The following is a 26,227-nucleotide window of genomic DNA, read 5'->3' as shown; positions in this document are numbered from 1 at the left end:
AACGTGCCAAAAACCTACGTGACTCTTGCCTGTGAAGCTAACAAGCAAGCGATAAAGCAGAACTGTAAGCCAAGGCTGTCCCCCAAGCTGTGTCCATTGTCAACAAGTGGCTGCATTTCCACCTCAAATTGCAAATGCAGCCAAACTCCAGCAGCTTGTCTCTGTTCTGGGAAGGTGTTTGGTCATCTCTGGCCGAGAAGCCAAAGGCAGATTCCTCCTTCCTCCAACTCTTGCTTGGCAGCAGCCTTGAAGCAGGACCCAACTGAGGCTGGCAAGAAAGGAGGCAGAGACCAAGGTTTCCCCAGCATCCTCCGAAAGCACACTTTATTAGGGAGAATGTAAGACAAAACATCAAATGAATAGGGATGCAGCCACGTTTGGGATTTTTGAAATATAAAGTGCTCACCTAAATACCATGTTAGGCGGGTTATTCAGCATTATGCTCTTGAATGGGAGAAATGTTTACCTTGCCTTCTAAAAAGAAATGGAAGACTATCCCCCCTCCCTTTCAGGTTCAATGGTCAATATTACCGTATTTTTCGCTCTACAAGACGCACCAGACCACAAGACGCACCTAGTTTTTGGAGGAGGAAAACAAGAAAAAAAATACTCTGAATCTCAGAAGCCAGAACAGCAAGAGGGATCGCTGTGCAGTGAAAGCAGGGTTCGCTCTTGCTGTTCTGGCTTCTGGGATAGCTGCGCAGCCTGCATTCGCTCCATAAGACGCAGACACATTTCCCCTTACTTTTTAGGAGGGGAAAAAGTGAGTCTTATAGAGCAAAAAATACGGTACTTAATCACACACACACACTCATTATGAGGCCATTTAAGATCCTTGAAAAGGAGTAGCCTAAGCCAGGCATAGGCAAACTCGGCCCTCCCAATGTTTTGGGACTACAACTCCCATCATCCCTGACCACGGGTCCTGTTAGCTAGGGATGATGGGAGCTGTAGTCCCAAAAATATCGGGAGGGTCGAGTTTGGCCATGCCCCCTGTCTGGGGGACTCACAAATCCTGTCCATCTCAGCCAGCATGGCCAAGGGTCAGGGATGGGAGCGATAGCCCTCCAGATGTTGGAACTCCCCTCGTCCCTGGGCACTGGCCATGCTATACTGGGGGAAATGGGAGTTCTAGTCCAAGAACATCTGGAGAGCTGCAGTTTCCCTATTCTTCATCTGTCACTAGCTATGCCAAGGATGGAGAACCTGCAGCCTTTTTTGGAGCAGGACTCCCATTTATCCCTAACCTGTGATAAGATGATGGAAATGCAGAAGGGAAGATGCTGATGACTTACACATTATAAGATATAGTGGTAAAAACAATCCAGGATATTAACAAAATACAGCTTAAATCTTGGCATATTTTAACAAGTGGGTTAGATTACATTAAAAACACTGTTGATTACAAAGGGTGGTATTCAACTGAGTTTTACTCTGCCAGGACCCACTGAAATGAGTCAGGTCTCTTCATTTCATTGGGTCTACATTGAGCAAAGCTTAGTTGACTTCTACCCGATATGTTTTAAGCCTTCTGGTGACCACTAAAATGGAAAATTGCAAGCAGATGGGAAACTGCAGAGATACAAGAGAAAACCCTGGGTGTGGAGAGTTTGGAACATTTCAGAAAAATGAAGAATATGGGGGGGGGGCTGTTTGCTTTTTTTAATAGCAAAATCAATCAGATTTCTCCCTCGCTTGGCACACTAGATATGGTCAGAATACTTTGTTGGAGATCTTTGCTGCTTAGTACAGAAGTGTGAAATATGGCAACATGCTTTTTATGTAGTTATACAAAGCCCACTTCGTTATAAGCTGAAGTTAATTTGGAAATCTCCACTTCAGATCTCTGCCCAGCACTGAAAACAATGGCTGCGGGCAAGTTATTTGTCATCTTAAACCATTTTGGTATGACATTATGACGGTAACCGAAATAACACCTGTAACTGAAAAGTGCAATAAAACACATGACACAAATGGCTGCCTGGTTATCCTCACGGTTTGCGGCGCAAAGCCTCACCCTCTCCTGTAGGAGGAGCACTGGAACCAAAACCAAATGCAAAAATAGGTAAGGAACCTTCAATGATGTATGATTAACTCCCCCTAGTGCAAGGTCCCTGAGTTTGGTAGCAATCTCAAGTACATTGTGGTCCAGATTTCATCTCCTTCCACAGGCGCAGCATCTTTGCCTCCTACGTCACAAAGTTGCCGTGACAACAGAGGAGGCAGTAGCCTAAGCCAGGCATAGGCAAACTCGGCCCTCCCAATGTTTTGGGACTACAACTTCCATCATCCCTGACCACTGGTCCTGTTAGCTAGGGATGATGGGAGCTGTAGTCCCAAAAACATCGGGAGGGTCGAGTTTGGCCATGCCTGACCTAGGCTCACTATAGTTCCCTGGAAGGCTGTTTTCAAACTGAAACCCCACCTGCCCATCAACCTGTGCTGGTTTAAAGTTGGGGGAGCAGAAATGTTATCTACCTAGCCCTTCCTTCTCTGAGCATGCAGGTTGGGTTCTCAACATCTCCAGGGTAGACTGGGAAACACTCCTGTCTGGAATCCTAGGCAGATGCTACCAGTCAGTGTAGACAATACGGAGTCAGAGGGGCCAATGGCTTGATTCTGAATAGAATCATAGAATTGTACCGTTGGAAGGGACCCGCGAGGGTCATCTAGTCCAACCCCCTGCAATGCAGGAATCTTTTGCCCAACGTGGGGCTAGAACCTACAACCCTGTGACTTAAAGGGTCTCCTGCTCTACCAACTGAGCTATCCCGGGAGTGTATAAGGCAGCATGCACGGTTCCAATAAAACGCACCAAACTGATGGGTACTTCCCTCCCAGTTAACTGATGATGGCACTATTAAAAAGGAACCTTTGCATAAAACTTCACAAACATTAGCAGTGTTTTGTCCAAGTTAGGTTCTACTAAATACTGCATGGGTGTTTTTAGCAAACAACGGTGACACCCACATAAAATATTGGTTTGAGTATTAAGTCAAAGAAACTGTTGTGATTTTCACACACATAAAATAATTATTCTACACTATCAGAATTTTAACGGGAGCCCTTATTGGCTCCCCACAAACGCAGCCAATCCTCACAGTCTGTTTATTTCACTGCTGCAAACCTGATTATTATTATTATTCTGAGAATTGGATTGTCTAACTGGATGGTTTCTGGCAAACGTACAGAAATGGGTTTGATAAAAGTTTTGCTGATTTCAGTACAACAACAACAAAAATGACTTGGGAACAAAAACAAGGGGGCAGCTTTTCTTTACAAACAGACAAACAGTTCTGAAGCGTTATTTTTGGTAGGCAAATCACCGGAAACACACAGTCCTCCGTTTCCTAAAAAGAGGCCAATACACTTCCTTTAAAATGTGCAAAATTCAATAAAAGCATAATGTCCCATGTCAGTAAAGTGGCTGACCTGAATAGAGTCAAACATGATGGTTTTTCAAACTTCCTAAATCCAGGGGGCGTGTGGGACACACTGACATATTTCTACATGAACTTATCTGGCCCAAAACTCCAGTGTGCTTGCAAGGAATTCTGGGACAAGTTCCAGGGTGTTAATGCAGGACTCAGGCCAGATCAGGTGGACCTCATTGCTGCACTGCGTGAACTGAGCTTGATCGCCAGTAGTTACCTTCTTCTCTAAGGGGAACCCTTTGTAACCTTCCGGGGAAACCCCAGAACGCAGTTTGAAAGCCCGCTCCCGTTAACTATTCCATTCGCCGCTGTTGTGGTCGTTTTCGTCGTCTTCCGAATCGGCAGACACTTTCTTGATCCTTTGCATGGCTGCCTTTATGCTCCTCTCCAGTTCGCTGCTGGAGTGCCCTTTCTCAGTGTCCAGCTTGGGCTCCTGGGTCACTTTCCTCAGTTTAACTCCCTGCCGTATGGCCGCGAGGATGCTGTCGTTGAGGGAGGAGTTGGAAGACGGGGCCTGGCGGGGCGGTTCCACTTTGCGGAGAAGGATTTCGCCACGCTTCAGCGATGCCAAAACCTCATCCATGGATCCTGGGGTAGGAGGGAAAACAAAATTAAGAGCCACTGTTCAACAGATCACTCTCCTTCCCGGGCTGAGAGGGGAAATGGCGAAAACAGGTTATTTACTGGGACAGTGTGATTTTTGCAGCTGCTGTTAAAGTTGCAAAACAATGGTGCACGGGACGGAGCAACGGAGGATTTCTGAAACAAGAAGGCAATATTAGCTCCAACCAAGGCATGATGGAGAACAGCAGCAACCAGGAAAAGATAGACAACACTTTGCAAGGACAGGAAGAAACATCTCGGACAGAATAATTGCCACACACAGGAAGAACAAGGATATAGTCTGAGTGCCTCACCTGTAATAATAATAATAATAATAATAATAATAATAATAATAATAATAATAATTTATTATTTGTACCCCGCCCATCTGGCTGGGTTTCCCCAGCCACTCAGGGCGGCTTCCATAGAAACAAAAAATACAGTAAAATATCACAGATTAAAAACTTCCCTGAACAGGGCTGCCTTAAGATGTCTTCTAAATGTCAGGTAGTTATTTATCGCTTTGACATCTGATGGGAGGGCGTTCCACAGGGCGGGCGCCACTACCGACAAGGCCCTCTGCCTGGTTCCCTGTAGCTTTGCTTCTCGCAATGAGGGAACCGCCAGAAGGCCCTCTGTAGCTTTATAAATCATTTAACGTGTCGATATGAATGGAAGTTGTTAATACTGCAGTTGTTATATAAGGGATTGTTATTTTGACCGGAGTGTAATTGAAATTTGTAAGATTTTGGAACGCAGAAATAAAGTAAACCATCAATTCTAGCATGTGGGGGGGGGGGCACCTTAATTATATAATTTGGTATCTGAATGATTGGTATTAGTAATTGCATTATAATTTGGCATTGTTTATAATGAGGCTATCATTAGAACTGAAAACTAATAAAAAAAAGACCCTCAGCTGCAAGGATTCGGGGGCAGGGGAGAAAGAGAACAGGGGAGAGGAGGGCAATGAATCTGGTTTCTCCAGACACTCCAGGAACTCCGCAGCTCCTTTTGCCGAGAATGGAAAACTGGACACTGGTACAGTGGAACCTCGGGTTGCAAACTCTCTGGTTTGGAAATCTGCATGCACTAAGCCATGGTTTGGCTTAGTGGGTACATCTCATGAAGGCCTCCTCAGAGGAGGCCCATTGGAGATAATAGACAGAAGTTAATCACGTTCATTTAATGCAGGGGTCAGCAAACTTTTCCAGCAGGGGGCCGGTCCACTGTCAATCAGACCTTGTGGGGGGGCCGGACTATATTTTGAAAATAATAATAATAATAATAATAATAATAATAATAATAATAATTGAATGAATTCCTATGCCCCCCAAATAACCCAGAGATGCATTTTAAATAAAAGCACATATTCTACTCAGGTAAAAACACGCTGATTCCTGGACTGTCTGCGGGCCAGATTGAGAAGGCGATTGGGCTAGATCCGGCCCCCAGGCCTTAGTTTGCCTACCCATGATTTAATGGGTCTCCTCCAAGCAGGACCAGCACTGGAGACAAACCAGTGTTACACGCAAAAAGGGTATACAGTGGTACCTCGGGTTAAGTACTTAATTCGTTCCGGAGGTCCGTTCTTAACCTGAAACCGTTCTTAACCTGAAGCACCACTTTAGCTAATGGGGCCTCCTGCTGCTGCCGCACTGCCGGAGCACGATTTCTGTTCTCATCCTGAAGCAAAGTCCTTAACCCGAGGTACTATTTCTGGGTTAGCGGAGTCTGTAACCTGAAGCGTATGTAACCCGAGGTACCCCTGTACTGCCACCACCCGATTCCTTGCCCACTGGAAACTGAACCTGGCATCTTCCCTGAACAAAGCAGGCAGCCTCCCACTGAACCTATGGCTCCATCTCCAAAAGGAGAAGCCCACCATCGCCCACCCACAAAGTTCCTTTTCTGCAGGCGTCTGTTCCCACGCCCCCCCCTACACACCACAAAGCTACCTTTAAGATCTAAGTTTTTCACATTTAATTAAAAACCACCGCAACCAAGCAAGAGAAGCAGAAAAATCATTAACAAAAACAAGAGGATGCATGAGGGGAAGGAACCTGAGTTAACTTAGCAATAACTATCGACATGTTTAAAAAGCACATCGTTTTTTAAGCCGCCATATGTGCCACCTACAAATTTAGCTGCGGACTGCCTGCTTCTTCCATCTGATTACAACTCACATGTTTGAGGGCCGGTCCCTGCGCTATGCCAGGAGGGAGGGGGGAAAGAGTTACTTTTGAATTTCACAGTGGCAGTGAAGTTTCTAAATGAGGAAATGTCTGTTGCTCAATTAAGAAGGCAAGGAGAGCCCCTCTGGGTCAGAACGAAAGCCTATATCAGGGGCCAGCAAACTTTTTCAGCAGGGGGCCGGTCCAGTGTCCCTCAGACCTTGTGGGGGACCGGACTATATTTTTTTTTTGGGGGGGGGGGTGAATTCCTATGCCCCACAAATAACCCAGAGATGCACTTTAAATAAAAGCACACATTCTACTCATGTAAAAACACGCAGATTCCTGGACCATCCGCGGGCTGGATTTAGAAGGCGATTGGGCCAGATCCGGCCCCCGGGCCTTAGTTTGCCTAGGTAAAGGTAAAGGGACCCCTGACCATTAGGTCCAGTTGCGGACGACTCTGGGGTTGTGGCGCTCATCTCGCTTTATTGGCCGAGGGAGCCGGCGTACAGCTTCCGGTTCATGTGGCCAGCATGACTAAGCCGCTTCTGGCGAACCAGAGCAGCGCACGGAAACACCGTTTACTTCCTGCCAGAGCGGTACCTATTTATCTACTTGCACTTTGACATGCTTTTGAACTGCTAGGTTGGCAGGAGCAGGGACCAAGCAACGGGAGCTCACCCAGCCATGGGGATTCGAACCGCCGACCTTCTGATCGGCAAGTCCTAGGCTCTGTGCTTTAACCCACAGCGCCACCCGCATCCCATGGCCTATATAGTTCAGCATCCTCCTCCCACAAGGGGCAACCAGAAGCCTGCAGGAAGCCAACCAGGATGGCTCCAGTCTGCAATATTAAGAAGTGCCTTCGTGGATCAGATCAAAGGTCCCTCGATTAGCCAGGAACATTGGTGAGCCAGAGGCCGCTCTGGGAAGCTACAAAGCTTGGCATCCCTACAGAGTCAGCCGGCATGATGGTGTGGTGCAGCAGGCATCAGCAATGCACAGAAAAAGGAAATAACAGCCCTCCCTACCTGCATAATCGTTTGCCGTGCGCCGGGACGTCTCGTCTGCTTTCTCTGGAGAGCCACTTCTCCCAGAAGGGTCTTTGCACAAGAGGGGCAGAGGCTTCTCACCGATTTGTGCTCCTGTCCTTAAGCAGAGAGGCTGGTTGTTTAATGGTGGGGGAAGTGGCGGTGGTGGTGGCGGCGGGGGAGGCGGCGGGGGAGGCAACAGTGGCGGCCCCCCGTTGCTCTTCCCTTGCTGCTCAGGGCCGGGTGGCGGAGGGGCAAAAATCTGGACAGGGATATCCTTCGAGGGCTTCTGCCGCGGCGCTTTGAAGCCTTTGGCTTGTGCCGGCCGGGAGGTCTTGGCAGGGGGCGTCTTGCTCGCAGAGAGCGTCTGAGGGGCACCGGCTGGAGTCCGACGGGAGGTGCCCTGGGGCTGCTTGGCGTTCAATGGCTGCGACCGGGAAGTCTTCAGCACAAACTGCGCTGGGCATTTCTGCAAGGGGAACGACGACAGAGCTGTCAGGTTTCAGAAAGGTGCAATTCAGCTGCCGAAGAGCAACGATGGTGGAAAGAGAGCTAGTGAGTGGTTAGAGTGTCGAACTAGTACCTGGGAAACCAGGGGTTACCGTATGTTTTGCTCTATAAGACGCACCTAGTTTTAGAGGAGAACAAGAAAATAAATATTCTCTCCCTCTCTGCGCCTCTCCAGCAAAGTGGGAGGAGAAATGGGAGGGGCTGCGTTTCTCCTCCCGCTTCACTGAAGGGGCACTGTGCAGAGAGGGAAAGCTGCGCAGTGCCTCTCCAGCAAAGCGAAGCCAGAACAGCAAGAGGGATCGCTGTGCAGCGAAAGCAGCGATCCCTCTTGCTGTTCTGGCTTCAGCGATAGCTGCACAGCCTGCATTCGCTCCATAAGATGCACACACATTTCCCCTTACTTTTTAGGAGGGGGGAAGTGCGTCTTATAGAGCGGAAAATACGGTATATGCCCACTCAAGCATGATCCTTAACCGGCTGGCTTTGGGACAGTTGCCAGCCTTTATGTCACAGGGTTGTTTGTAGACTCATCCAGTCCAACCCTCTGCAATGCAGGAATCTTTTGCCCAACATGGGGCTTGAACCCTCAGCCTTGAGATTAAGAGTCTCCTGCTCTACCGACTGAAGTTGTTTTGAGATTAAAATGGGTAGGGGGACAGCCACACACCCTGGAGGAAAGGCAGGCTATAAATACAATAAACATATCATTTTAATCAGTGCACTTCAATGTGCTTTCCTCTGCTGCTTCAGAAATAAGGTATTATGATTATAACTGCGGTCGTGATTTCTTACCCAGCCTTCGTTGCAGCGTCCAAGGTGAGTTATCGAGCCATTTAAAAATACAATATCAAAATCACTTCAAAGCAAGAGGGTGGGTTCCTACACCACATAAGCCTATGTTTAAGAAACAACAACCACCCATGCCAAACCAATTTATTATAACAATTTCTAAAACAGAACTTGTCTTTGTTGTTTCCTGCTGCCGCCGGCCAGTTGCAGGGGAACGAGGAAACAAGCACACCACCTTCGATTTGTCTTTTCTCCAGAAGGAAGATTTCCCAGTGGCAGAAGGATCGCTGAGAGCTCGACTTGAGACTCACCTCTTTGAACGTCTTGAGCCTCTCCAGGGTTTTCTCTCGCTCCTGCTTTATCCACGCTTTCTTCTTCTTCTCGTCCTCTTTCCTTTTGTCTCTTTTCTGCATTTGGACACCGGGAAAAAGTTAACACCCGCATACAGTGGTACCTCGGGTTAAGTACTTAATTCATTCCAGAGGTCCATTCTTAGCCTGAAACTGTTCTTAACCTGAAGCACCACCTTAGCTAATGGGGCCTCCTGCTGCCGCCGCGCCGCCGGAGCCCGATTTCTGTTCTCATCCTGAAGCAAAGTTCTTAACCACAGGTACTATTTCTGGGTTAGCGGAGTCTGTAACCTGAAGCGTCTTTAAACTGAAGCGTATGTAACCCCAGGTACCACTGTATAGAGATCTGCTACAATGACTGGGGTAAATATACAGAAGATGGTGCAGTAAAAAAACCCAAAAAAAGGTAAAGGACCCCTGGACGGTTGAGTCCAGTCAAAGGTAACTATGGGGTAGCGGAGCCCATCTTGCTTTCAGTCCAAGGGAGCCCGGGTTTATTCAGAGACAGCTTTCTAGGTCATTTGGCCAGCATGACTAAACCAATTCTGGCACAATGGAACACCGGAAACCAGAGCACACAGAAATGCCATTTAGCTTCCCGCTACAGTGGTACCTGTTTATCTACTTTGATGTGCTTTCGAACTGCTAGGTTGGCAGGAGCTGGGGCAGAGCAATGGGAGCTCACCCCGTCGTGGGGATTTGAACCGCTGACCAGCAAGCCCAAGAGGCTCAGTGGTTTACACCACAGCACCACCCACGTCCCTAGATGGTGCAGAAAGGTTATATGCACAGGGAATCCAAATCCTACAGCCCCCGAAAGTAGGATCCTGAGTCACGAATAGATCACGCAAGTCGAGCAAACTATTTTGCATGCTTTATTCTGGTTTCGCAATCCTCAGGGCAGCGAGGGCAGAGGGATATGTACACAGGACTCAGAATCATAGAGTTGGAAGAGACACCCAGGGTCATCTAATTCAACCCCCAATAGCGTCTCCCTGGTTACCAGCAAGCCCCGCCCATTCCGCTTCCAAGCGTACCTTCCCAACCACAAGGCCTAGAAACCTGGTATAAAGGCAAGAGTTCCCAGGACACAGAATGTTACTTTCTTTCCCTGTGTTCCTGTGAATCGCTGCATGATGCAGCACTAACTACAGCTCAGCCGGAGTACCTTTGAAGTCGAACAGAATCCGTTCTGGAAGTCTGTTCCACTTCCAAAAAGTTCGGAAACCAAAGCGCAGCTTCTGATTGGCTGAAGGAAGCTCCTGCGGCCAATCAGAAGCCGCGGAACCCCATTGGACGTTTGGGTTCTGAAGAACGTTCGCAAACCAGAACACTCACTTCCAGGTTTGCAGAGTTCAGGAGCCCAAACGATCGACTCCCAGGGTGTTCGGGATCCGGGGTACGACTGTAATTCCATAAAGGAGGAGCAAGGTGCCTCGGGCCCTCCAGATATTGCTCAACTTCACACCTCACCACTGGCCATGCTGGCTGAGGCTTGGAACCCAATAACATTTGCGTGCGGGGCCACACACTCCCCACCCCTGCCTTAAAGATTTCTCCCCCAGTTCCTTGCTACTCACAATCTGGATGCTGTGATGTTGCTGGAAATGCCGTGAGCTCTCTTGAGCCTGCTGCAGCCGGGCGTGGCGGCTCTCTTCACATTGATCCTAATGGAAAAACCAAGCAGAAGACTGCCGGTCAGCTGTAAGTGCCGGCTGAGGTCCCCATTTTATTTTAAAACGCAACGTGTGTGTGTGTGTGTGTGTATCATGTTTATTGGAACAAGTGTCTCCCCCCAATGTCAACAGTGCAGAATTCAGCGGCCAGGTTGCTCACCGGGACAAGACGGTTTGAGCATATTACACCGATCCTGGTCCGACTGCACTGGCTACCAATTCGTTTCCAGGCCCAATTCAAAGTGCTGGTTTTGAGCAGTAAAGCCTTAAACAGCTCAGGACCACAATACCTCAAGGACCGCCTCTTCCCATATGAACCCACCTGTACCCTGAGGCCCTTCTTCGTGTGCCTCCTCCTCGAGACGTCTGGAGGGTGGCAACATGAGAACGGGGCCTTCTCTGCAGTGGCTCCCCCTCTGTGGAATGCTCTCCCCAGGGAAGTTCACCTGGTGCCTTCATTAGACACCTTTAGGCGCTAGGCAAAAACGTTCCTTTTCAACCAGGCCTTGGGTTGACTTGACATTCAATGCCCCTTTAAAATGTGTGTGGGGGTTTTTTGGGGGGGTGTTATTGGGTTCTTTTTCTTTTTATTTTATGTATGTTGTGTTTTTATACTGTGATTTTATCCTATGAACAGCCGTGAGACCTGCGGGTATAAGGTGATAAGCAAATTTAATAAATAATAATAATTTTTGGACCCCTTGCCTTTTTGTTTCTGAGGTAAGCTCTCCTTGAGCAGATAATCCCACGCTTCGTCTCCAGCTGCTGGGTCTTCTGCCTCAGTTGAGCTATTTCAGAGGAAGGCACACGGGTTTCTTCCAGGACTTGCTCAGTGGCTTCTAACTCATCAGGGTTTTCACATGTGTCATAATAAACTACTTCATCCTGGATCTCTACAGGAAGGAGAAAATGTTTACTTATGTGAAATATGCAAATCTACCTATCTATCTATACCTATACAGTCATACCTCGGAAGTCGAATGGAATCCATTCCGGATGTCCGTTTGACTTCCAAAGCGTTTGGAAACCAAAGTGTGGCTTCCGATTGGCTGTAAGAAGCTCCTGCAGCCAATCAGAAGCTGCGTCGGATGTTTGGCTTCCAAAAGAACATTCAAAAACCAGAACACTTCCGGATTTCGATCATTCGGAAGCCAAAACGTTCAAGAACTAGGCTGTTCGACTTCCAAGGTATGACTGTACACACACGTATATTAAATAAGCTCAAGAAAATAATATTTTTCATGTTCCCCCAAAATTCCCAAAAGTTGGCTATCTGCTGCATCTCTGCATGATGCCCTGCTCTATATACTTTCCCTCTTCCAGCCTCCTTAAGGCGCATAGGTAAACTCGTTCAATCCAGCACCATGGCATAATAACCACTTCTCAGAAAGGAGGCTGCCTGTCTCTGTGTGACTAACTGTTCTGGCCTTGCCCCCGGAGTGGCAATGTAAAAACAATGCTTTATTCCGCAGGGCCTGCAAGACAGAGCTGTTCCACCAGGCCTTTGGTCAGGGCACAGCCTGACTCCCTCCTTTGGCAATCTTCACAGAACTTTAGCCTAATGGTTGCCATCAATTTGATTTGAATTAATTTTATAATGGAATGATTTTAGAATGTTGTACTATTTTATTGTTGTTAGCTGCCCTGAGCCCGGCTTCGGCTGGGGAGGGCGGGATATAAATAAAATTTATGATGATGATGATGATGATGATGATGGAGGCTGACAACTTGGGAGGCCGGTGTGTAGAGTGGGAAAACTGAAGAGTGTCAGAGGTGTCAGCCAATGAGAATGGCAGATGAAGCTGATGGACTACATGGAACTGGCGGAAATGACTGGCAGAATCCGAGACCAGGGAGAAGAGTTGATGGAAGAAGATTGGGAAAAATTTAAAGTATATTTACAGAAATATTGCAAAATTAATGAATGTTAGAAGAATACTGGAATGAAGTGATATGGTTTTAGCAGAAATGTTATTAAGAATTATGCAAAAACTGATTGTTAATGGGTTAAAGTGGAAAATTTAAAATTAGATCGTGTTAAGATAAATTATAGAACAAAAAAAATGAGAAAGAGGGAAAGGATTTGCTGAATTAGCTAATTTGAACTAGAATACAAAAAAGGGAGGTGTGAGGAAGTCGAGGAAACAAGCAAATGAAAGATAAAGATATGAAATTTGGATGTGTTTTTAAATGTTTTTTCTTGTTGTTTTGTTGTACTGTTTTTTTCTTTCTCTATTCTTGATGTATTGTTTGTTAACTTTTTATTGCTTGTTTTTTTTCTCTTATACTTTGTTTTCCTGTAACTATAAAACTTATAATAAATATTATTTTAAAAAAAAGAGGTGTCAGCCAATGGTCCATCATTCTGCTCCCCACACTACCCAACCAGATCCTTCTGGGAAGCCTCCAAGCAGGACACAAAACACAATATCCTTTCCCCTGTTGCTGCTCTCTGACTAGAGGCTCCAAACTGCTGCCCCGGCTACTGCATGAGAGCAGAGAAACAGCCGCCCAGTCCCTGGCAGGTGTGGCTCATTTTGCTTGCTTACCTTTCATCCGCCTCCTTAAAGTCTCCAACTGTGTAATAAGCAGCATTTCTTCATTCTTCAGGATCTCGAACTGCACCTCGTACAGCTCCAGCTGTGTTTCATAATATTCTATTTCCAGCTCCTCGACTCGAGCCATGTCATTTTCTTGCTCGTGGAGGGCCTCCATCTGCAGGAAGCGTCATTAAGCCCACAAACTATTAGAAGCAAAACGACGTCACTCGGCCGTTTCCCCTCATCATGCTTCCCTCCCATCAGAGGGGCATTTTCCGTGTGTGTGTACACACACACACACACACACACACTGGTACCTCGGGTTCAGAACTTTATTCGATCCGGAGGTCCGTTCTTAACCTGAGGTACCACTTTAGCTAATGGGGCCTCCTGCTGCCACCGCACGATTTCTGTTCTCATCCTGAAGCAAAGTTCTTAACCTGAGGTAATATTTCTGGGTTCCCGGAGTCTGTAACCTGAAACGTCTGTAACCTGAAGCGTCTGTAACCCGGGGTATCACTGTATGTGTGTGTGTGTGTTGTAGAACACGCAAGTAAAAATAAAACACACATTTCCAGGGCACCTGTAAACAATGAAATATACAAATAACCTGTACATATTCACTCTCTTTCCCTCCACAAATCTCTGCTTGTCAATGGTGGCTGGAACAGGTGACCCGATCTGCTGTCGTACATGATGAAACAATGCAAACCTGTAACGAAACCATCCTTTTTGCCCACTGCTTCCTTTAAGCTGTCTGTTAGCTTGTCAGCTAAGGCCACTTGCCATAGGTTAGGCCTAGGCAAACTCGGCCCTCCCAATGTTTTGGGACTACAAATCCCATCATCCCTAGCTAACAGGACCAGTGGTCAGGGATGATGGGAGTTGTAGTCCCAAAACATTGGGATGCCGAGTTTGCCTATGCCTGCCATAGGCTAGTAATAATAATAATAAATTATTATTTATACCCTGCCCACCTGGCTGGGTTTCCTCAGCCACTCTGGGCAGCTCCCAACAGAATATTAAAAACACGATAAAACATCAAACATTAAAAGCTTCCCTAAACAGGACTGCTTTCAGATGCCTTCTAAAAGTCAGATAGTTGTTTATTTCCTTCACATCTGAAGGGAGGGCGTTCCACAGGGCATGCGCCACTACCGAGAAGGCCCTCTGCCTGGTTCCCTGTAACCTTACTTCTCGCAGGGAGGGAACCGCCAGAAGGCCCTCGGAGCTGGACCTCAGGTCTGGGCTGGACGATGGGGGTGGAGATGCTCCTTCAGTGACAAGGAACGAGGTAGAGGGCCTTCTTGGTAGTGGCGCCTGCTCTGTGGAACGCCCTCCCTTCAGATGTGAAGGAAATAAACAACTATCTGACTTTTAGAAGACATCTAAAGGCAGCCCCGTTTAGGGAAGCTTTTACTATTTGATGAATCATTGTATTTAAATATACTGTTGGAAGCCGCCCACAGTGGCTGGGGAAACCCAGCCAGATGGGCAGTGTATAAATAAATTATTATTATCATCATCATCATCATCATTATTATTAAAGGGCCGAGGCTGTATGAGGTTTCTTTAGCCTCGTCAGATTGCAATTACAGGAACGCATTTAACGGATGCCTTAAGGCTGTTTCCTAGGGACGCGGGTGGCACTGTGGGTTAAACCAAAGAGCCTAGGACTTGCTGATCAGAAGGTCGGCGGTTCGAATCCCCGCGATGGGGTGAGCTCCCGTTGCTCGGTCCCAGCTCCTGCCAACCTAGCAGTTCGAAAGCACGTCAAAGTGCAAGTAGATAAATAGGTACCGCTCCGGCGGGAAGGTAAACGGCGTTTCCGTGCGCTGCTCTGGTTCGCCACAAGCGGCTTAGTCATGCTGGCCACATGACCCGGAAGCTGTACGCCGACTCCCTCAGCCAATAAAGTGAGATGAGCAGCCCCAGAGTCGGCCACGACTGGACCTAATGGTCAGGGGTCCCTTTCCCTTTCCCTTTAAGGCTGTTTCCTAGCTGCAATGTTCACCCTCCATCTCATGACTCCCACAACTGGGAGGCTCCTCTAGCGAGACAAGAGGAGAATGTGGGCTGATGCCCTTACCTGCTTCCGGATGTCCGCTCTCTTGTGGTTCAGGCACAGCTCTTTGGCCCTCATGTGCTGCAGAGTCTCCTTCGCCAAAAGGTACTTCAAGTTTTCTAACCTGGGAGAAGCCGTGGCCCAGGCCGCTTGGCCAAAGCGCTTCCGGTCTTGCTCCATTTGCTTCTGCATGGCTGTCAAGAGGAGGGTCACGCTGATTAAATTGTCAAAGATGTATAAAACAGGAAATAAAAATTCTGGGAAGTGTGGGGTGAAAGAAGGCAGTTTCTTCCACATGTGGTGGACTTGTGACATAGTGAAAACGTATTGGGAAAATATATATAACGAATTAAAGAAGATTTTTAAGTATATGTTTTTGGAAAAACCAGAGCCATTCCTATTGGGAATGATGGGAGAAGACATTGACAAGAATGACCAGAAACTGTTCTTATACACAACAACGGCGGCGAGGTTATTGCTGGCTCAGGTATGGAAACAGCAAAAATGGCCTACAATAGAAAAATGGCAGTACAAGGTTATGGAGTATGCAGAAATAGCCAAATTAACAGCAAAAATTTGACATCAGGGGGATGAAACATATCAAAAAGAAGGGGGGAAATTTATGTTATATATAGAGAAGATGATGTGAAATAGGAAAACCAGTAGAATTAAAATAATATCTCATAACGGGAAAATACAAGAAATTTTCTGGATAATAACATCAAAATGAATTAAAAACGTATATTAGGATTATTGTTGAACAATATTTGTAAATGAATATAGACAGACAGCAAGAATTTGTATTTATAGAAAAATTTATTTGTTTACGGACATTTAATGGAAAAAATGAAGAACAATCTTGTGGGAAATGGACAAAGACAATGCGAAAAGTCAAAGAGGACACAAAAAAGCCAGAAGAAGGAAGGAGGGAAGTCAGCTCGGGAGAGCAAGAACAAATGTGAAATATAATATATGTGTATGTACAGTATGTAACTAAAAATTCAATAAAGATCACCTGAAAAAAAACAAACAAAATAAAAGTCCGTGCTTTCAGCATACATTTAAAGTGTGCTGCTTCCCCCCAAAGAATCCTGGGAACTGCAATTTACCTCTCACAGAGCATTCCAACAGGTCGGAGCCATCACTGAGAAGGCCCTGGACCTGCTAGAGGATAATCTGACTTCCTTAGGGCCTGGAACCTCTAAACTATGATTATCCATGGACCTTAAGGTCCTCTGTGGGGCATACCAGGAGAGGCGGTCCCGTAAATGCGAGGGAACATTTGTTGTATATGTAAAGACAAATTGTAAACAATTAAAAACATTAGCAGGGTTGACATAAACACGAGTGGTGAGAAATAACTTAGAGGAAGTAAAAAGGGTAGATTTGTAAATAGATTTGAATTGGTTATGCAGCAAGAATACGGAATAAAATAAGAAACCGCAGAGGGAGGGAAGTCGCAGAAAATGCAGGTGGAATTTGTTTAGACCTGTGGTCCCCACGGGGGGGGGGGGCAATTTGAGGAGGAGTTATTAACAGTGAATGGCCTTTTAGGAATAGGTGAATAGGTGAATAGGAATTCACTTTTTGAATAATAAGAATTATGTGTCACTGGGGGGGGGGCAGCAGGATTTTAGAGATGCTACTGGTTTAGACTTAATTTTTATTGCTGAAACATTGTAAAATGCAAAAATGGAAATTAATTTTAAAAGAAAGGGAAGGCTGCTTCTGCCTGCCTCTCTGCTCACCTGCCAGGGCCATCACCGTCTCCTTGAAGTAACCAACTGTGATGTCTTGGATGGAGCAGACAGCTTCTTCAGCCTGCTCTGTCCACTCCTCCGCCTCCTTCTTCAGGGCCTCAATCCTTTTAGGACCCAGCCTGTCAGCTTGCAAGGATTTCTGCAAAAAAAAGGAGTACATTTTTAGTGGCTGAATCAAAGCAGGTGCAGAATGCTGCAGCGAGGCTCCTCACGGAGTCTCTGCCATGGGAGCATATTCACCCAGTGCTTTTCAAGCTGCACTGGCTCCCGGTGGAGTACAGGGTCAGATTTAAGGTGCTGGTTTTGACCTTTAAAGCCCTTCACGGCCTAGGACCCTCGTACCTACGGGACCCCCTCTCCTGGTATGCCCCATGGAGAGCCTCAAGGTCTATAAACAGCAACACCCTAGTGGTCCCAGGCCCTAAGGAAGTTAGATTGGCTTCAACCAGAGCCAGGGCCTTTTCAACACTGGCTCCGGCCTGGTGGAACGCTCTGCCTCATGAGACCAGGGCCCTGCAGGATCTGATTTCTTTCCGCAGGGCCTGTAAGACAGTTGTTCTGCCTGGCCTTTGGCTTGGAGCCAATTTGATTCCCTCCCCCTCTTTCTTTTGAGGCTGCATTTTAATATTTTAATGTTTCAATATTTTAATTGTTGTATTTTAATCTTGTTTTTTGTTGGCCTTTGGCTTGGAATCAACTTGATCCCCTCCCCCTCTTTCCTTTTTCCTTCTGTGATGGAACTCCTATTTGGGGACTTCCCTGGCTTTTTTCTGGCCCACACAGGACCAGTCTGGATAGTTGGCCTTGGTGAAGATTTTCATCCCCAAAAAGTTTTTGAGTTTTTACTGAAATGAGATTGCATTTTAATGTTGTACTTTAATCTTGTTTTCAATTTTAATCAATTGCTTTTATACCTGGTGTTAGCTGCCCTGAGCCCGGTCTTGGCTGGGGAGGGCAGGGTATAAATAAAAATTTATTAATTATTATTATTATTATTATTATTATTATTGACAGCTGCATATTCCTGCCTTGCAGGGGGCTGGACTAGATGATCCTCAGGGTCCCACCTTTATTATTCTAAGTTTGCCTGGTTTTTGTCCTGCTTTAGTTGCACTGCAGCACAAGAGCGCCTACTGCAATAATGCAGTAACATTAGGGAAGAGCCCTGCGGAACAACAAATAAAGCAAAACAATGCCTGGATGTTTCAAAATAAATCCATCACAACGTACTATGGTTGTGTCAACGACACCTACAACACAAAACAGCAGTCTGGTGCCAAAAGATCCCATCTTTCTGACTCCATGGGGAGAAAGCCATTCATCTCACAGGATCTTATTTTATAGAGACTTCGAAACACCGGGATGAGAAAACCTACCAGGATCTCCAGTCTGTATAAAGTTGCCAGCTCACGCATATCCCTAAACGGCTGCAGCAAATATTGATAGAATTCGGTTGCCACGGTAACCAGCTCCCAATAAGCATCATCTTCCTCCTTGTAGAGCTCCATCAAAGTGACCAGCTTGTCAGCATCCTTGTGCTGGTAGAGAACCTACGGGGGCAAGAAAACTCCAAAATGAGCAATGGAATCGTACTCTTTGCAAACAATTGAGACATCCAGGGTGGTGGTGGGTGGACAGAAGCCATTTAAGAGCGCCACAAATTTATGTAGATGTGGGTCCTACGGAGGCGCCGCACAAACCTCGCAAGACAAAGGCACCTCTTGTGTTTCTGTATTGTGATTTTATCCTGTGGACTGCCCTGAGGGCAGCAGGTATACGGCCGTGTACAAATTTAATAAATAATAACAATAGCAGTGCTGCACCTATCAGGGCACATCCGGAACCTGCGGAACTGTCTGCCACAAGACATAGTCACAGCCGCTAGCTTAAATGGCTCTAAACAGGATTGGGGAACGTTGCTGAACTACAACTCCCTCTTGCCTTAGCAATCACGGCCAATGGCCGGAGAATAAGGGAGTTGTACTTCAGCAACAGGTGGAGGGCCAAGTTATTCCCCACACTGGTTCTGCAACTAGGATTAGGCAAATTCGAACCCGCAACAAAGGTTCGAATTCCAGTCACTCCATTTCCTCTTTCAACTTTCTCCCCCGCACCTCACAACAGCCAGTGAGGGTTCTGCACCCCCTAAGCATGCTCAGTCCACCCTAGGGAGTTTTCAGGGGTGTGCTCCTTCTTTTAAGACCCCTCTCCCCAATCATTCTAAGAAATCAAACGCTGGACTGGGCAAACCTTGGTCTTGATCTAGCAAGTTTTTAATTGACAGTTTGTATCCATATGATTAGGGACACGGGTGGCACTGTGGGTTAAACCACAGAGCCTAGGACTTGCCGATCAGAAGGTCGGCAGTTCGAATCCCCGTGACAGGGTGAGCTCCCGTTGCTTGGTCCCTGCTCCTGCCAACTTAGCAGTTCAAAAGCACGTTGAAGTAGATAAATAAGTACCGCTCCGGCGGGAAGGTAAACGACGTTTCCGTGCGCTGCTCTGGTTCGCCAGAAGCGGCTTAGTCATGCTGGACACATGACCCAGAAGCTGTATGCCGGCTCCCTTGGCCAATAAAGCGAAATGAGTGCCGCAACCCCAGAGTCGGCCACGAGTGGACCTAATGGTCAGGGGTCCCTTTACCTTTATCCATATGATTTGCAACTACAGTCATACCTTGGGTTACAGACGCTTCAGGCTGTGTTTCTTCAGGTTACATATGCGCCGAAACCCGGAAGTTCTGGGTTACTTCCGGGTTTCAGTGATTGCGCATGCGCAGAAGTGCTAGATCGCACTTTGCGCATGAGCACTGAATCGCAACCCACGCATGCGCAGACGCGGCGCTGCGGGTTGCAAACGTGCCTCCCCCATGGATCACATTCCCAACCCCAGCATCCACTGTACCAATACAGTCGTACCTTGGATCTCAAACGCCTTGGCTCCCGAACGATCAAAACCTTGAAATGAGCGTTCCGGTTTTGGAAGCCGAACGTCCGACAGGGCTTCCGCGGCTTCCGATTGGCTGTGCTTTGGTTTCCGAACTTTTTGGAAGTGAAACGGACTTCCGGGACGGATTCCATTCGACTTCCAAGGTACGACTGTACAGGAGGAAAGTCAAGGTTGCAGAGCAATGGAAAATGCTTAAGCAATTCCAGTTAAGTAGGGAGGGAAGTGTTTTTATTGGTAGCAGCGCAGCAATAAAACTGCTAGCACATTAGCAAAGCTAAGCAGCGCCCAGTATGGTTCCAAATTGGATGGGGGAGATTCCTGCATTGCGGGGGGTTGGACTAGATGACCCCGCAGGCGTCCCTTCCAACTCTACAATTCTATGAGCTACACCTCAGGGTGCTAATTGCTTTATATCACAGTAGAATGGAACACAGCAGCAGCTAAATCATTACATTTGGTGGTCCCAATAGATGTATAATGCTGACTATGTCATCAATGAAATAAGTTTAATTTTCTTACAAACAGGGAGCCACTCACGGGAATAAAGGCTGCACAGCAGGGTGGTAGATTGAACCTCATGGAAAACACACCAAAAGTGTTCCAGAATCCATTGTTAGAATCCAAAACTAAGACTTTGTCAAAAATGTATAATTTGCTGTTGAAATGGAACACTCAGGATGAAACGGTAAAATCTGCCATGATTAAATGGGCACAAGATGTTGGTCATAATATTATGATGGCTGACTGGGAACAGTTATGGACCACAGGTATGAAGTTTATGGCATGTAATGCCTTAAGAGAGAATATTATGAAAATGATATACAGGTGGTACATGACACCAGTCAAGCTAGCAAAAATCTATCATTTGCCCGAAAACAAATGTTGGAAATGCAAGGAAACTGAAGGTACATTCTTTCACCTTTGGTGGACGTGCCCAAGGATTAAGGCTTTCTGGGAGATGATATATAATGAATTGAAAAAGGTATTTAAATATACCTTCCAGAAGAAACCAGAGGCCTTTCTCCTGGGCATGGTTGGCCAATTGGTGCCAAAGAAAGACAGAACTTTTTTTATGTATGCAACAACAGCAGCAAGAATACTCATTGTGAAGTATTGGAAGACACAAGAACTACCCACTCTGGAAGAATGGCAGATGAAGGTGACGGACTATATGGAGTTAGCAGAAATGACCTGCAGAATCCGAGACCAGGGAGAAGAGCTGGTGGAAGAAGACTGGAAGAAATTTAAAGATTATTTACAGAAACAATGCAAAATTAATGAATGATGGGATGATGTTAGATTGAAGCTAAGGGGTTTATAGCAATAAGGTTTGAAGTATTAGGGGGGAAAAATGGAATGTTAAACAGAGGGAAGGGTAAAGTTAAAACATTAAGACAATAAATTAGGATAAAAGTAAAGAGGGAAAGGATTTGCTGAACAAACAATTGCATCAGAATACAAAGGTGGGAGGTGTGGGGAAGTCCAAGAAACAAGTTAAGGCAAGTTTGGTTTTGAAAGATGGAAATTGTTTTTAATTGTTGTTATTCTTTGTATTTTTGTCCTTTTTTGTTATTTGTTTTTTTCCTTTTTTCTTTTTTTTGGTTTGTATTATATTTTGAAAACTCTAATAAAATATTATAAAAAAAACACACAAAAGTGTTCCAGAATCCAAGAGCTCATCTCAGCTGAGACCAAAGTGAGCCACTTCCCACACCCACAGAGGCAAGTCAAGAGCCGGAGAATTTGCATTTCCCCCTTAGCATCTGACGACACCCCTCTTGTTTTGAGTTACTTGTGAATTGCTGCAGACACATTGCACTCTCTATCCCAAGAGCTGCGCCAGCCAAACACACAAATCAGAGTCCCATGTTCCTAGAGGACGGTGCCATTGTACAGTGGTACCTCGGGTTACATATGCTTCAGGTTACATACGCTTCAGGTTACAGACTCCGGTAACCCAGAAATAGTGCTTCAGGCTAAGAACTTTGATTCAGGATGAGAACAGAAATTGTGCTCCGGCGGTGCGGCAGCAGCAGGAGGCCCCATTAGCTAAAGTGGTGCTTCAGGTTAAGAACAGTTTCAGGTTAAGTACAGACCTCCAGAACGAATTAAGTTCTTAACCCGAGATACCACTGTACCTTGTGTACCTGGTGACAGCAGCCACGAAATTAAAGGATGCCTGCTTCTTGGGAGAAAGGCGATGGCAAACCTAGACAGCATCTTAAAAAGCAGAGACATCACCTTGCCAACAAAGGTCTGTATAGTTAAAGCTATGGTTTTCCCAGTAGTGATGTATAGAAGTGAGAGCTGGACCATAAAGAGGGCTGATCGCCGAAGAATTGATGCTTTTGAATTATGGTGCTGGAGGAGACTCTTGAGAGTCCCATGGACTGCAAGAAGATTAAACGTATCCATTTTTAAGGAGATCAGCCCTGAGTGCTCACTGGAAGGACAGATCCTGAGGCTGAGGCTCTAATACTTTGGCCACCTCATGAGAAGAGAAGACTCCCTGGAAAAGACCCTGATGTTGGGAAAGATGGAGGGCACAAGGAGAAGGGGACGACGGAGGAGGAGATGAAGGGATGCCTTCAGATGCCTTTTAAAGATAGGATAGCTGCTTATTTCCTTCAGATCTGAAGGGAGGGTGTTCCACAGGGTGGGCACCACTACCGAGAAGGCCCTCTGTCTGGTTCCCTGTAACCTCACTTCTCGCAATGAGGGAACCGCCAGAAGGCCCTCGGCACTGGATCTCAGTGTTCGAGCTGAGCGATGGGGGTGGGGACACTCCTTCAGGTATACCGGACCGAGGCCATACAGGGCTTTAAAGGTCAGCACCAACACTTTGAATTGTGCTTGGAAACATACTGGGAGCCAATGCAGATCTCTCAGGACCGGTGTTATGTGGTCCTGGCGGCCGCTCCCAGTCACCAGTCTAGCTGCCGCATTCTGGATTAATTGCAGTTTCCGAGTCACCTTCAAAGGTAGCCCCACATAGAGCGCATTGCAGTAGTCCAAGCGGGAGATAACCAGAGCATGCACCACTCTGGCAAGACAGTTCTCAGGCAGGTAGGGTCTCAGCCTGCGTACCAGGTGGAGCTGGTAGACAGCTGCCTTGGACACAGAATCGACCTGCGCCTCCATGGACAGCTGTGAGTCCAAAATGACCCCCAGGCTGCACACGTGGTCCTTCAGGGACACAGTTACCCCATTCAGGACCAGGGAGTCCTCCACACCCGCCTGCCCCGTCCCCCAAAAACATGTATGACTGTATATATTTTCAAAGAGGGGAGGGGCAAGGAGATCAGCACAGCCTCCTGGATCTGGCCAAGGGCCCATCTAGGGCTGCATCCTGTTCTCACATCAGCCATCCAGATGTGTACGGGGCACCCTCAAGCAGCGCCTGAGCACAAGAGCACACCCTCCTCCTGGGGAATTTCAGCAACTGGCATTCAGAAGCATCGCTGCCTCCCAGCTGTGGAAGCAAAGCATAGAAAATACTGGGTACATCACCCCCCTATGCTTAGAGGATGGGTGGGATAAAAAATATAAATACGTTTTAAAACTGGAGATCCTCTGCTTTATAGTGGTCTGGAAACCCGGGACAGCTGTTATAAAAGAGAAACCTGCTCAGATTTCTGAGAAGGCATTTTTGGCAGGTCAAGGGGAATTTCCAGCTCGTTTAGTGACTGCAATCAGATAGCCTATCCGGTGCAACACTGCCTGCTCCTATGAACACAGGCCTCTCCCCTAACTTAAGCCTAAATATGCAGAAGACTTGTGAGGATTTTGACAGCCGATTTGTAATCCAAACAGCGTCTTCATCCAACACACAGCTGGTGGGCCAGGGGGTGCTTGAATTTTGGAGAGTTGTACTCAGCATAATAGACAGTACAAGGAAGGCTTTACAGTGGTACCTCGGGTTAAGAACTTAATTCATTCTGGAGGTCCGTTCTTAACCTGAAACTGTTCTTAACCTTAAGCACCACTTTAGCTAATGGGGCCGCAGCGCCGCCAGAGCACAATTTCTGTTCTCATCCTGAAGCAAAGTTCTTAACCCGAGGTACTATTTCTGGGTTTGCGGAGTCTGTAACCTGAAGCGTCTGTAACCCGAGGTACCACTGTATTTAGCTAAGCATCAACCTTCACAAAATCTGCGGCTCCTTGGCCTCGGGTTCCCATGGGGCTTTGAAAACTGGGGTGGAATTAAACGGCTCCAGCTCACCACTGTGTGTCCCATTGCATAGAGCTCAAAAATGCAGGGCACTCTTCCTTATGCCAAATCGGCCCATTAACCTCAAGAGTGTCTACACTGACTGGCAGCGACTCTCCAGGGTTGCAGGCAAGTATGTGTTAGAAACTCAGATATGAAACGGCTCCTTAAACCAAGGTTGCAGTCGCCAATGTATGGAATGTCTAGTTGCCATCTGGGGGCAAGGCGACTCTAAAGTCTTATTTTTCGAACAATGGACTGACTTTGTGCAGCTGGTAAGTGGTCTACAAATGTAAGAAATGAAGACACACACATATCAGAGCAGCCTTGCCCGACCGAACGTTCCCAGGCGTTGTTGCAACTACAGTTCCCACCAGGTCCAGCTCCGAGGGCCTTCTGGCGGTTCCCTCATTGCGAGAAGCCAAGTTACAGGGAACCAGGCAGAGGGCCTTCTCGGTGGTGGCGCCCTCCCTGTGGAACGCCCTCCCACCAGATGTCAAAGAGAAAAACAACTACCAGACTTTTAGGAGATATCTGAAGGCAGCCCTGTTTAGGGAAGCTTTTAATGTTTGCTGTATTACGGTATTTTAATACAGTGGTACCTCGGGTTAAGTACTTAATTTGCTCCGGAGGTCCGTTCTTAACCTGAAACTGTTCTTAACCTGAGGTACCACTTTAGCTGCAAGGGACGCGGGTGGCGCTGTGGGTTAAACCACTGAGCTTAGGGCTTGCCGATCAGAAGATCGGCGGTTCAAATCCCTGCGACAGGGTGAGCTCCCGTTGTTCAGTCCCAGCTCCTGCCAACCTAGCAGTTCGAAACCACCTCAAAGTGCAAGTAGATAAATAGGTACCACTCTGGCAGGAAGGCAAATGGGCTTTCCATGCGCTGCTCTGGTTCGCCAGAAGCGGCTTAGTCATGCTGGCCACATGACCTGGAAGCTGTATGCCGGCTCCCTCGGCCAAATAAAGCGAGATGAGCGCCGCAACCCCAGAGTCGGCCACGACTGGACCTAATGGTCAGGGGGTCCTTACCACTTTCGCTAATGGGGTCTCGTGCTACCGCGCGATTTCTGTTCTCATCCTGTAGCAAAATTCTTAACCCAAGGTACTATTTCTGGGTTAGCAGAGTCTGTAACCTGAAGCGTCTGTAACCCAAGGTACCACTGCATTTGAACCTGGACTCCCCCAGGTCCTCGTCCGACGCGCTAACCACTGCGCCGCACTGCCTCTCCTTAGGGAATCTAAACCCACTCCTTCCCCGTCCCTCAGGGGTTTACCTGCCAGCGCCCCCCAGGACCCCTTCCTCCCCCCCCCACGCCCCCCGACGGCGCCCCGTACCCTCCGCAAGGCCTCCTTGGCGCCGCTGAGCCGCCCCTTGAGCGCTTTCCTGCGGAACTCCTGCAAGTTCTCGAAGTACTCGTCTTCCTCGTCCTGGTCGTGGGCGAAGAGCGAGTCGAGCAGCGCCTTGCGGCCGCACGCCTCCAAGGCCCAGCCCAGGTACCTCTCCAGGCGGCGGCACAGCGCCTCCAGCTCGGCCTCGGCCAGCACCGGGCAGCCGGGGAAGAGCAGCGCCCACAGGCCGCTCTGGCCGGACAGCGCCGCGGGCAGCGCGGGCAGACAGGGCTCCAGCTGCGGGGCCAAGGCCGACAGCTGACGGTGGACGCCCTGCAGGGCCTGCGGGGAGAAGAGGCCGGCCCAGCTCATCTGCTGCGGGCCGCCAACGCCGCCCCCTCCGGCCTCGGCCGCCTGCTCCTGCAAGGTCCGGTTGTGGCAGGTCACCGCGAACTTGCTCTCGATGCCGTTCCAGGCCACCAGGAAGCGCAGCTTCTGCGGCGGCTCGGGCTGCCCGAAGGCGTCCTCCTTGATGGCCACCCAGCCGTCCAGGCTGTCCGGCTGCGGCTGCTCCTCTGCTTCGTCCATGGGGGCAGAGAGGAAGCCGGGCGCCGGCAGCCTCGCAGCGGCTTCCTTTCCAGCGGCGGCGGCGCCCCTTTGAACTTCAAAGGCTTTCCAACGTTCTAGAACCCCGATAAACTTTCTTTTCCCCACCTCCCCTCCTTTTAGTGAAAGTAGCAAAGCGGCCCGGGAGGACTTGTTGTGGCTCTTTCTGTGACGTCGCGAGTGGCGTCCCCGCTT

The 26,227-nt window shown here is 47.7% G+C and overlaps 1 protein-coding gene across 1 annotated transcript; it reads right to left on the bottom strand.

Annotated features, from left to right (window-relative positions):
• Nucleotides 1-1,529: 1,529 nt before the first annotated feature.
• Nucleotides 1,530-26,227, bottom strand: WHAMM (WASP homolog associated with actin, golgi membranes and microtubules). Its single transcript, XM_083411971.1, has 10 exons — nt 25,433-26,227; nt 18,312-18,485; nt 16,924-17,074; nt 15,200-15,369; nt 13,120-13,285; nt 11,276-11,463; nt 10,475-10,561; nt 8,856-8,951; nt 7,246-7,714; nt 1,530-4,022 (listed from the first exon to the last, which is right to left on the bottom strand). Exons 1-10 carry the CDS (start codon nt 26,012-26,014, stop codon nt 3,724-3,726), a joined length of 2,382 nt encoding a protein of 793 aa, XP_083268097.1. The 5' UTR covers nt 26,015-26,227; the 3' UTR covers nt 1,530-3,723.

Source organism: Podarcis tiliguerta, assembly GCF_965153285.1.
Source record: "Podarcis tiliguerta genome assembly, chromosome: 14".
Classification (NCBI taxonomy): Eukaryota; Metazoa; Chordata; class Lepidosauria; order Squamata; family Lacertidae; genus Podarcis; species Podarcis tiliguerta.
This window is presented reverse-complemented; position numbering and strand designations above follow the sequence as displayed.